General features: G+C 46.1%; 1 protein-coding gene across 1 annotated transcript in view; it reads left to right on the top strand.

Annotated features, from left to right (window-relative positions):
- Positions 1-12,924, top strand: part of Adam12 (a disintegrin and metallopeptidase domain 12 (meltrin alpha)) — a 341,899-nt gene that overhangs the window by 204,281 nt on the left and 124,694 nt on the right. Inside the window, exon 4 of the mRNA NM_007400.2 lies at positions 8,462-8,540. Within this exon, the coding sequence (NP_031426.2) occupies positions 8,462-8,540 (79 nt within the window). The remainder of the gene's footprint in view (positions 1-8,461; positions 8,541-12,924) is intronic.

Below are 12,924 nucleotides of genomic sequence, written 5' to 3'. Positions count from 1 at the left end.
CAACACTCCAGTCCCATCTCCCTAAGCTCTGCTATGTGGCTCTGTACACATTGCTTAACCTTTCTGACTGTTCCTTTTTCTTGTAGCTAAACAGTCCTCATCCCCCAGAGTCTCTCTCATGGAAACAGACACGACAGTAGTCAGGTCAGTGGCAATGCCTCTGACTGTGATAGGTCCTAAGGAGAGTGCCACTGGGCAGTGGTAATGATTCACCCTTCTTCCCTCAAACAAAGAACCCAGCACTTCTGTTAGCAGGTGATGCTGACCTCTTCCAGGGACAACAGGGAACAACAGTCTTTACAAAGAGCAAGTTCCGAGAAGTGCCAGCAAAGGGGAGTTGAGGGGGAGATGGGGCTTCTCAGATTCTCTCCCTTGCTTTCATTTTCCAGCTTTTAGCTCTCTGCCTCCCTCTCTTCGCTTCCACTCCGTGTGTGTGTGTGTGTGTGTGTGTGTGTGTGTGTGTGTGTGTGTGTTTATGCATGTGTATGTGCAGTGTGTATGTGCAGTGTGTATGTATATACATGTGCACTTTGGTGTACCTGCTCTTGTGTGCACATCTATATTAAGGCCAGGAGTAGACACTGGGTGTCTTGCACTATTGCTTTCCACCTTACCCTTAGAAATGACTTTTCACTCACCCTAGAGCTCACTGACTGGCTGGACTTGCAATTAATGAGCTCAGAAGGATCCCCCTGCCTCCACCTACCCTGCACCCTCTATGCCTACAAATTACAGATGGGTACAACTGGACCCAGCTAGCCCTTGAGTGGCAAGAATCCTCGATCAGGCCCTTGTGCCTACACTGCAGGCATTTTACCAGCTGAGGCTTTCCCCTGCCCCTCTCCTCTAACTTTATACCCCTCTGCCCCTTCCGTAGACATCACATTAATAAACTGGTCATTCTGCTCAGCCTAGGGTTTTTGCTACAAACCAAAAACCATCCTTCATAGTCCATGGGGGTCCAGGAGGGTGTGTGCTAGTCTACTTTTTCATATTGACTCTAAATTTACCTAGCTCTAATATTGGACTAGATCATACTAGATAAAAGAGCCATCATAGTAAGTAGATAAGCACAGGTCCTGATTTTTCACTATGATTGTTTGTGTTGTGTTGTGTTGTGTTGTAACAAGCCGTATTGTTAAAGCTTTAGGTGCTTCAGCTCCCAGTTCAGTCTTCTTGGCTGCATTTCCACATTCTAGCCAGACAAAATCATGCCCCACATTTCTATATGAATTACTTTGCAATTTGTGGAGTGATAGTCTATGATGAATCTGCAGCAGAAAATGGGTCCAGGTCAGAGGCTCTCCCTGAGAATCTGATGTGTCTCCAGAAGGACAAGGCCACTGAAGTCTACACACACGTATGGCTCAACTATACAGAGCATCCGCACTGCCTTCTGGGGTGACAGACAGGTGAGAGCTGTCTTGTGACACTTCTGTGTGGCTGTGTCGTGCAGGGTGATCAAAGCCACATCCCTATGTGCATTCTTCAAAAACATACTGTGAAGGGTTGACATATTAACCATAAATTCTTACAGCCCAAGTAGTTGATGCTGCTCTGCCATTTCTCTGTTTCTCTCATTTAAACAGTTTTGCAATTGATACCAAGGAGTCAGGGTTTATCTAAATGGCCTTCAAGCTTTGGGAACCCTTTATTGTTATTACTATTGTTGTGATTATATATGATCTGTTGTTGATGTTATTTTATTATGTTTACATGTAAGTCTGCATATGGATATGCTCATGAGAGCAGGTGCCCATTTAAGCCCTGTTTACACTTATTGGTCTAATCAGTTTGAATCAAGTGGCTTTTCTGTAACAGTGTTTGTCTGTTGTGTTCCATCCTCACCATGTGCCAGGCACCTGTGTCACTTTTGAGACACCACTCTGGGATGTCACTTCCACCCTGTGTCCCAGCTCACTGTGGGAGAAGCAAGCAAATAGAAATAAATAAAGTCCTGGAGCCAAATCCTGGCAGAGCACGGGAGAAAAGTTCACTCTAGGTGGGGGCAGGAGAAGGGTTCTCAGAGACCATAATGAGTAAGCCTAGCATGGATCACGTTAATGGAATTCATCTCACTCAAACTATATAACTAAATTACATAATGCTAAGTGCATAAAAGTGTAATTTCAATATTGATTCCAAAAAAAATCCATTTGGAGGTCATCTGTGTTTTGATTCAGTATCCAAGCATTTTCAGAAATGCATATTTTATAAGAACCTTACTTAGAGTTTACTGAAAAGCCTAAATAACCAATTTCAGCCATGTGTGCCCAAAGATTTTGAAATCAGAAAATACCGGGTTCCAATGGAAAGGGTGGAGTTCAGCTTGTCCCCCACCACACTGCACGGTGTCTCTACTCCAAGCAATCCCACAAGCCACACACATAGTCAGCTGCTAACTGCACAGAGCCAGGAAGAGGGCCTTCCAAATCATACACGCAATGTGAATGAAGTGAGCTTTCCGATTTCTATCCCATCCTAGGTGGCCTCCTCCCACCCCAGCCATTATCGGCATCTAGGGTTGCACTGGGCCCCTCCTGGGTGTGGCTCATGGATGTTATAGTGTTAGCATTTGTACACCCATGCTGGCCTCCTCTGTAGCCTTCCTGTTTCCTTCCTTCCCCTCAAAGTCCTTTCCAGGTCACTGTCAGAGTGGAGGAGTGTTCCGATGCTGCTTGTCAGCACATGGCATCACTGTGTGTCATAGCTCCTGTTGTAGAGGACAAATATAGTGACATGTAACAGCCTGCAAGATCCTTCCCAGCTACCTATCTCAGCAGCAAACACACACACACACACACACACACACACACACACCATCTGTGTAGGAGCTGCATGTACGACCACATTCACTAAGTCCAAAACCCCAGCCTGCCGCTATGATAATCTGTGCCTTTCAGTGTGTGGCCACTCCCAGCTGGAATGTCCTCAGTGTCTGCTCTTCCTACATTTGTTCAGAGGTAACTGGTTCCTTCCCATCACCTTTCTGAAACCTTCTGGGTACCACGTCCTGGGCTAGCTGCAGGCTTGGAAGCAATTCCGATCGCAGGCAGAGTTCTAGGTATGTCTCATACAGCTGTGTCCCCTGTGACTCTATGCTCCCCAGGTAGGGAAGCTCAAGCCCTACTTTCCCTCCATGGTCCAGCACAATAAGTATTGGCTAAATGTATGTTATTTAGGTATCACTAATAACACCAAAGCAAACGGAAACCAGCAACATCAGCTCCTGACACAGTTGAGAAGCCTCTCATTGTCTGGTGTCGAGAGGAAGAGAATGCCTTGTTATGTCAGCTAATCTAATGAGCAGAGGAAAGGAATGTTCTCGTGAAATCATGCATCTGCCTTCTGCTGCCATTTGCTGATGGAGAGCCATCTAATTTGATTTTCTCTTTGGGTAAAAGTACAAGATGGTTGCTGTCATATTTCCAATACACCCATTGTCCATCTGCCTGCCCCCCTTCATTTTCTCCAGGGGACTTTGACTTCCAGCCACTTTTATAGTGGATATGCATCTTAGAACACCCTGATCTAGCACCTGCTTGGTACCATCTGGAGAGAGGGGTGGACCACAAGTCACCCTGGAGAGAGGGGAAGTTCTGGGAACGGACAGAGCCATTGTGTTGCCCTTTTACATTTGTGTATTTCCTTAGCCCTTATTCTGAGCTACACATTTCTCCACTGTTTCACATGGTACCTGAAACACATGCTCAGCAGACATCACCTGACCAGCTTGGAAGGACTGGTGGCTCCACAAGGCTCAAGAGCACAACGTGTGGGCTGGAACAAGGGCTGAGGAGTTAAGAGCATTTGTTGTTCCTGCATGTGATGGTTTGTACAAGCTTGGGCCAGGGAGTGGCACTATTAGGAGGTGAGGCCTTGTTGGAGTAGGTGTGTCACTGTGAGTGTGGGCTTAAGACCCTCATCCTAGCTGCCTGGAAGCCAGTATTCTGCTAGCAGCCTTCAGATGACGATGTAGAACTTCCAGCTCCTCCTGCACCATGCCTGCCTGGATGCTGTCATGTTCCTACCTTGATGATAATGGACTGAACTCTGAACCTGAAAGCCAGCCCCAATTAAGTGTTGTCCTTATAAGAGTTGCCTCAATCATGGTGTCTGTTCACAGCAGTAAAACCCTAACTAAGGCACTGCAAAAGACCAGGGTTCAGTTCTAAGCATCCACACAGTATCTTACAGCCATCCATTGCTCCATCTCTGGGAGATTTGATAGCATCTTCTGACATCTGTAGGCACCAGGCATGCATGTGGTGAATAGATGTGCATGCAGGAAAACCACTCATACACATAAAATAAAAATAAATAATCTTTTTTTTAAAGTACCAACTATGGTGAGGCTTTATAGCCAGGTCACCTGTATCTCTTCCTTCCTTGTATCTCTGTTTTTTTCCTTTAAATTTAGATTAAGAACAATGTCTAGAGCTACAGCTGAGTTTACTGACCCGAGCCTGTACTCTCAGAGGCCTAACCCAGATCTGGAGTTCAAAGCCAGTCTGGGCCTCTCTCAAGAGACAGAAAACAAATAAATGAACAAAAATCAGAGCACAGACCCCTGTAGTAGCTACTGTAGAGGTTAAATGAGATGCTATAGGCCAAGCAGATGCCTGGCTCAAAGGAAGTATACAACAGATAGAGACTGCTACAACAGACCACAACCAATCAAAATGCAGAGTCGTGGACCCCAGTCCATTGGATACATCTATCAAGCACTCCCAGACCTACGGCTTAGGGAACTTGCAGAAGATGTGGGGGAAAGACTATAAGATCTAGAAAGGATGGTAGAGTTCTCTGTGAGGTTGTGTCTCCTAGGAATGTCAGAACCTAAACCCAAAGAGTACCGCCAACATGGCTGCTCACTGTGAGCTGAACAGAGATAACAACAAAGAACATGGAGAAGTGGAGGGGGGAAGGAAAAAAAGCCTCAACCATACACAAAGGACTGGAGGTGACTAAGGAAAGCTGGCAGCAGGAGAGGTGGCCTTAGCCAAACAGTCAGCCCTGGAAACAGACATATAAGTAACATCATGAGCAGGTTATATTTCGGAATATATATGTATATGCAATAACAAGTGAATAAAAGAGACCATGAATTTGAAGGAAGCAGCAGCAGCAGGGTGGGGAAGGGATGTATATGGAGAAATGTTATAATTAAATTATAATCTCCAAAAAAAATTTTAAAAAGGAAGTGCTCAGCAAAATTTTGCTAGCTTGGGAAGAAGGCTGTGTGGGCGGTCTGCACCACTGGGAACAAAATGGTGAGTGAACGGCCCCTATGGCTTACATTCTCGAGAGCAAAGAGAGGCAGAGTGTAAACAGATCAAATAAACCAAATTGGAATGCTCTACAGGAAACCAAAGGGCTCTGCAGTGGGCAGTGGTGAAGGGGCTGCTTCAGAGTCCACATCAGAGGAGGAGGCCCCAGGGGAGACAGCCTTTACAGTAACTAAGAGAAGGAGGGTCCGAAGAAGTCAGCCACTTGACCAAAAAAAAAAAAAAAAAAAATGCAAAGAACATTCCAGACACAGGATATTGTAAATGGCAAAGCCCTTGGTGGAATGTCCTAGAATCATCCAGGGACTACAGTTGGCGAGAGGAAGTGTGAACCAGCGGAGAATTACTCAAGGTAGAAAGCAGGGTGGTGCCATGGGTGGCAGAGCGGCCTAGGCTGCCCACCCCAGGACCTGAAGTAGCAGGCAGTGGTATTTCAGAACTCTCTGGAGTCCCAGTGTGTACGTGACTGTGGCTGTATCCCCCTCTGACTCCAAAGACATTTCAAAGACAATTAAAACCTGCAAATGCCTCTCAAAGGCTTCATTCTCCTCCAACCCGTCTGCCCAGCTGGCTCGCTCCCTGCTCCTATTGGCTCTGTGCTAGACATGCCAGCAAGGCTGCTGTGCCCCTGAGAATGGGCCTGCCCGGGAGGCCTGTGCAGCTGCGAAAAGATGAGTACTTTGGGAGTGAGCTTTCGTTCTGAGACCCCACTGCCACGGGGAAGGCCTCTCAACTGCATTAAAAAAAAAAAAAAAAAAAAAAAAAAAAAAAAAAAACAACTCTGGGGGTTAAGCAAACCCTTGAGAGCTCAGGAGAATCCATGTGGTGTGTAGTTGTCAGCTGCCGGTGTTTTGTATTTTGCTGTACCCTCCAGAAACACTTGTAGAGAAATACATATCACATCTCAGACCCACCCACTGCCACGGCCTAGCTGACTTTAAAATAGCCATGCGTGTTTCTTGAATGTATTGAAATCCACGTGAAACGGCAATATTACCCTGAACAGGGATATTGTTGTGAACTTGGCTGGAAGAACACCCAGGCAATCTGCGTTTGAGAAAAGAGTCTTCTCTGTTACATACCCAGCATTCCCACACAAGCGAATGGACCATCTCTCTTCTTCCCTTCACCACCACAAGAAAGCAGATTTGTCTGCTTCCAGCATCCTCTCCAAGTGGTAGACAGCTGTGGCGATAACGCCGAAGGCAGGCACACTCTGAGCCTTGAGAACATGAGCAAAAGCCTCTGCCCGGTACTCCCAGTACCCCAGGTTCTGCAAAGGAGATCTGCAATTGGCTGGGCTTGGGTCACATGCTTTGTCACGTGACCCCCACCCAGGAGAACTGGTGGTATGAAGTGCAATAGCACCAACCCCTCCACTGTACCTCCAGGGACTCAGAACTTGAATCCACTCTGGACTCTACTGCACTGATAGATCATATCAGATTCTGTTCAGGGCCCTTTCCTTCCCTTGCTGGCTTCCCAATCCCAGATCTTCAGGTAGTCTGCCATGGCCATTCTCAGCTTGGAACACCACCACCCCTATACACTCTGATGAACTTCAGCCTCCTCCTCTCCCTGTTACAGCACAGTGGTATCCCACTCCCTCTGCAATGCTTTCTTGATGCGCTATTTAGTGCACAGTGGTTCACCCAAGAACACAGCTCCCCTCCTCTAAAACAATTCCTTCTGTCACTGTACCAGGCTGTGGCATCCTCAAGAGCAGAGGCTGGTCTAATTATCTTTGTGACCCAGCAGCTAAAACCAGTGCATAGTCGGTCTGTAGGAAATCTTTCCTGCATTGCACTGAGCAGGATGAAAACCATGCTCATAATCTCAGGCTGCAAAATCATTTAAAACCTAACTATCCTATGTGGTATCCTCACTGAAGACCTGGTGACTGTCATGGTTTTATTTGGGGACACAAGGGTTTTCCTGTATTTATCTTATCTTGGAAATTCAGATTTTGGTGTGCCCAAGTCAGGGTTGTTGTTGTTGTTGTTTGGGGGGGGTTGTTTGTTTGTTTAGGTTTTTTTTTGTTTGCACCCTGCATCACTTACAATATTTAGTTATTGTTTTACCCTCTCCTGTGATATCTCACTATGAATAGCTGGCTCTCTCGCCTGTGAGGAATATATCTTCGGATCCAAAGCTGTTTGCCCTTCAAGTGGCTTCAGCACTGACTGTAGTTTGTGGAACAATGTGACATCTGGGGATGGGTTTTCCCAACTTGGACATCTGTCTGTACCCCTATAATAAAGTATGGGATTTGGGGCAAGGGGTATGGGATGTACTGTGCTGGGGTGTTATTGTAGAAAATAGTCAATTGGGGGTTTCTACCCTGCCTTAGATCATCTAGTTCCCAGATTAAAGTCACAAAACTTTTATATTTATAATAAACCTTTACAGCACTAGGCCTGAGCAGATATCTGCCCTCTGTGCTATTATGTCTACCTCCCTGCCAATAACCTGAGATATGACTTGCCATGTTCCATGTGGGCTGCTCTTACTCTGGCTGGCCAGCCCACATGGCCAGTTCTTATGATCCCTTACTGCAGTGTCCTCTCCTCCCTCCACCATCTCTTTCTCTCTCCTCTGATGATGGTCTTATATCCCAAACCTGGGAACTGAAAGCCCATCTACCTCTCTTCTGCCCTGCTGTAGTCTGTTGGCATCTTTATTCAACCAATAGTTTTAAATTAAGGATCCAGGTCACATAGCATCACTTGGTATACCTAAGGATTCTCTGGCCCCTAAAGGCAACCAGACCTTGGAGGCCAGTATTTAGCATTACAATACATAGCAACAAACCACAGCTCAACAGGGTCTGGTGGTGGTAGGATATGGTGGGGGGATATGATGTGTCATGGAGGTATGGTGTTGGGGTGTGTGTGTGTATATCCAGGTACATGGTGAATGCTAAACTTTGCACCTGAGAAGAATGGAATCAGAAAAATGAAAGGGACCCCAAAGGGACCACATGAACAACTTCTCAAAACATCTGTTGGAGGCTGACTCCTGCTTGGGCGCCCTCTAAATTCTCCCTGGAAACCTGAATAGGTGAAGCCCTTTGCAGGCCTCCCTGGGGTGTCTCATCCCTACCCCTGAGAGGTTCTCGGCAGTCTATCCATACATGCCACACTCATCTTTTTATGTCATTTCTGTTTCCACAGGGGACTCATTGCCAATGGCTTCACGGAGACCCATTATCTGCAAGATGGTACTGATGTCTCTCTCACTCGAAATCACACGGTAATTCCTGCATGTTTGGGCCAGCAGAACTCTGTACATGGAATTTGTGCTGACACTTTTGTAGCCGTTTTGTTCTGAGCTAAGCACACTCCCAGATTCTTCATCTTGGCCCCAAGAATCCTGGGAGAAGCCAGGCTCACATTCCAGCTCTCAGGAAGCTGAGACAGGAGGATCACCGAGGTTAGAGGCTAGTGTAGGTTATAGAGTAAATTCTAGGACAGCCTGGACTACAAAATGAGACCCTTCCCCAAAACAAAAACAAAACCAGCTTTTTAAGAAAGATTTTTCACTCCAGAAGACCCAACAAGCAGCTGAATGAGTCAGATGCAGATATTTGCACTCAACCAATGGACAGAGGCAGCTGAATCCCATTGTTGAACTAGGGGAGGCTGAAAAATGCTAAGGAGAAGGGCGACCCTGTATGAGAACCAGCAGTCTCAATTAATCTGGACCTCCTGAGATCTTTCAAACACTGGACCACCAAACAGACAGCAAACACCAGCTGATATGAGGCCCCTAACACATATACAGTAGAGGACTGCTGGTTCATTCAGAGATGATGCACCTAACCCTTAAGAGACTGGAGGCCCCAGGGAGTTTAAAGGTCTGGTGGGGTAGGGGTGGGGGAACATCCACATGGAGACAGGGGGTGGGGAGAGGGTATAGGATGTGGAATAGTTGGAAGGTGGACAGGGGGGGAATAAAATATGGAATGTAAAAATAATTATTTTTTTTAAAAAAGAAAGAAAGATTTTTAGCCAGACGTGGTGAAGTTGACTTTTAACCTCAGCACTTTGGGGAGGCAGAGGCACATGGATCTCAGAGAGTTCAAGACCAACTTGGTTTATATACCCAGAGCTACATAGCTACATACATCCCTGCCTAAATGCAAAATTGGAAGAGAAGGAGGAGGAAGGGGGAAAAGATGATAAGGAGGAGGGAAAAAAAGAAGAGGAGGTTGTTGTTATTTACCAGAAAGCTTGACCAGAGTTAGAGGTGACTTGGCAAGCAGTCCTGCCTGTGACTTGAATTTTTTTTTCAAACCTTACTTATAATAATGGTTCTTAAACGCTTCAACCTCCCTTGTAGCCCACCACTCACACCTGTAATCCAAACACTTGGGACACAGGAGAATGACAACAAACCCAAGGCCAGCCTAGGCTATATAGTGAATTCCAGATTAGCCCAGGCTATAGTGAGACCCTCTCTAAAATTAACAGAAAGCTATGTGGGGACGGGGATAGCCAGAGCTTTGGCTACTAAGTTTGGGCCATGGGACCCCAAAAGGCTTCCCAGGACCCAGAGCTGGGAGGAGAAGCAAGAGAACGAATGAATGTGACTGAGGATGAATATAAAGACCAGGTGCTAGCACGGAGAAGAAAACTGCGCTAGAATCTCACAAAGGTTGGCTTCTCAGGGAAGCCTCCTGTGAAGAACTCTCCCAGCCTACAGAAGGCAAGAAAGAATTGTCTGCCAGGTGCCATGAACTGAAAGAATCTCAATATCTATCTCTCTCTCTCTCCCTCTCTGTCTCTCTCCCTCTCTGTCTCTCTCTCCCTCTCCCTCTCTCTCTCTCTCTCTCTCTCTCTCACACACACACACACACACAGACACAGAGAGAGAGAGAGAGAGAGAGAGAGAAAACCCCATGAAGCCTTTCACATGTGTTATATGCATTGGGGATGCGTTGGCCCATATCCAGAGTCTGATGTCATCCTCCTCATCATCATCATCAGGCTGGTATTCCCAGTCAGATATTGACCTCAAAGCTACTCCCAAACCAGAGACGTCTACTTGAGCCCAGGCTGAATCCAGGGTTAGAGTGTTCCCTAGAGAATTTTCTACAGCCTCAATGTATGAGATGACCATACAAAAAGTAAAAAAAAAGGGGGGGGGATAAAATTTTAAAGATGAACCCTAAGGCAAAAATCACAAGCCAGACAATGAACAAATGCACTGAGAAGGAGCTCCCATGGGCAGAAGGAGAGGGGGAACAAGTCCTCCCCAGAACAGAGACAGGAGAAGAGTCAGAGGGAAAAAATTGGAAGAACAAGATAGACCTAATGGAAATTCCACAAACGTACAATATTCCGTGTAGAAAAGAAGCAGTAATCAAATAGAATGTGACAGTGGTGTCCCCAGATTGAACGAAGCTATGAACCTTCACAAAAATCCACCAGTCCTGGGAGAGAGAAAAAAAACAAAACAAAACAAAACAGAAACACTCTAGGGTGATTTACAGAGAACCTGCAGGATTTCAAAGAGAATGTCTTAAAACTGCCTGAGACAAAGCAATTTGTAGCAAATGAGGACAACCGAACCAACAGATCTTAGCAGCAATGATGGAGTTAAAACTACAGGGAGTGAGAGGCTCTACCAGCAGCTGACTGAGAAAGATGCAGATATCTATAGCCAACCATTGGACTGAAGTCGGGGACCCCTGTGGAGGAGTTAGGGGAAGGTTTGAGGGAACTGAAGGGGATGGCGGGCCCCATAGGAAGACCAACAGTGTCAACAAACCTGGACCCCCTCAGAGCTCCCAGAGACTGAGCCCCCAACCAAAGAGCATGGGCAAGTCTGTGCCCCCTTACCCCACACATATGTAGCAGAGGACTGCCTTGGATGGCCTCAGTGGGAGGGATATATAATCTGGTAGAGACTTTGATGCCCCAGAGAAGGGGGATTCCCCCAGTGAGGGTGAACACCCTCTCAGAGGCGAAGGAGGGGAAAATGGGGTGAAGAACTCTGGGAGGGAGGACTGAAGGGGGCAACATTGGGATGTAAATAAGGAGAATAATTAATTTTTAAAACTACAGCGAGAGCTACAGTAGCTAGCACCCTAAACTCTGTGTTGAAATGACTTTCCAAAGCCAAGAGTGCACAGCCACACCTATTCGACAAGTCAAGAACTTACCACTCCCAGAGCCTAACAAAGGCTATCTAGGCAAGAGGGCCCTGCACAGAACAGCTCAGCAAGAAGGAAACTAAATGCCAGGGTAGGAGGTTGGAGGCAATAGCAAGCAAAACAATCGCACCAAATAAATCTATTTAAAATAACAGTTAGGAGGGACTATGTTTAGGCGTTCTCAAACAAGACGGAGAAGTAGACTTGAAACAGTTTAAGAGTTTGCCTTGTGCTAAAAATAATAGGCATGCTGATTAGCTTTGATAAGTAAAATATGAGGCACCTGAACATTTTCAGAATAAACATCCAAAGAACAGAAAAACAGTGTATTCTTCCAAATAACAGGCTATCAATGGAAATCTTGTTTCAACCTAGTGCAGGGCAGGATAAAAGAAAAAGACAGGAAAAGAAAGAGGATAAATATAAAAACAGGAAGGAAAAAGATTAGAATAATATAACACATGAATCTCATTGTATGTAAATAGGTTGAATAGACTTGTTAAGACCCATAGCCCCATGTATAAAATGGAAAGAAATCAAAGACTGGGTAGATAGATCTGAATTTAAAATAAAAATAAAGCAGTTGTAATTGTACTGACATCAGACAAGCTAGTGAAGTAGCAAGAGGGGCAGGGAAAAAGGGAGAGAGGGACATATTAGTGACCAAGAGGTCGTTATGTAATGAGAAAGAAACAAGTCAAACAAACGTTCTAACCCATGGGAGAGGGGTCTCCTCAAATACTGACATTCTGGTCATGCCAGCTAAAGCATCAGCCAAGCTATGGCAAAGATACGGAGCCAAAGAGCTGGCTCCCTGAATAGGGTCCGGGTGCAGCAGCTAGGCCTTGTTGCTGGTGAGGAGTCAGATGCAGCCTTGGGAGTTTGATTCTTGTTGACTCAGACTGGAAAACAAAGGGAATTCGCTGACTCGTCTCCTTGCCCCTTCTAATCATCCCTCAATGGGTCAGCCTGAATTTAAAGTTACATGTGGAGTGAGAACCACTTGGCCGGAGTGCTTTGGTTGTTTTTAATATAACAACAATTAGGGCCAGCCGCCTGACTCAGAGAAGTGGCTGACATTAACTCTGGAATCAATCTCCTGTGACTCCTCCCCAAGATGAAATGTTTGAGTTTGTCCTTTGCTGGTTACATCTAAGGAAGAATTATCTTTTGTGCTGTCACTCCTAATATGGCCTGCGGGTGACCATAGGCATGCCATGTGGGCTATTCACATTCCCACAGAAGCCCTGGGGAGACTGGAGTAGCCGGCCAGCTCTCTCAGTGCCTACAGTGTTTGGTAATAACATATCTGTCTGTTGCCCACATGTTGACTGGACAACTGCTTGGGCCATGCACTGTACCCACCACTGAGAATACAGCAGGGTTAAATATAGGTGAGGAGACTCATGGAGAGAAAGGAGGGGACTGGTGTGGTTCCAGCGCGCACAGCTGTCTGTACTAAGTGTCCTGATGGAAAGG

This window comes from Mus musculus, chromosome 7 (assembly GCF_000001635.26).
Source record: "Mus musculus strain C57BL/6J chromosome 7, GRCm38.p6 C57BL/6J".
NCBI classification, from domain to species: Eukaryota; Metazoa; Chordata; class Mammalia; order Rodentia; family Muridae; genus Mus; species Mus musculus.
Note: the sequence above shows the minus strand (reverse complement) of the source record. Positions and strands in the feature narration are given on the sequence as shown.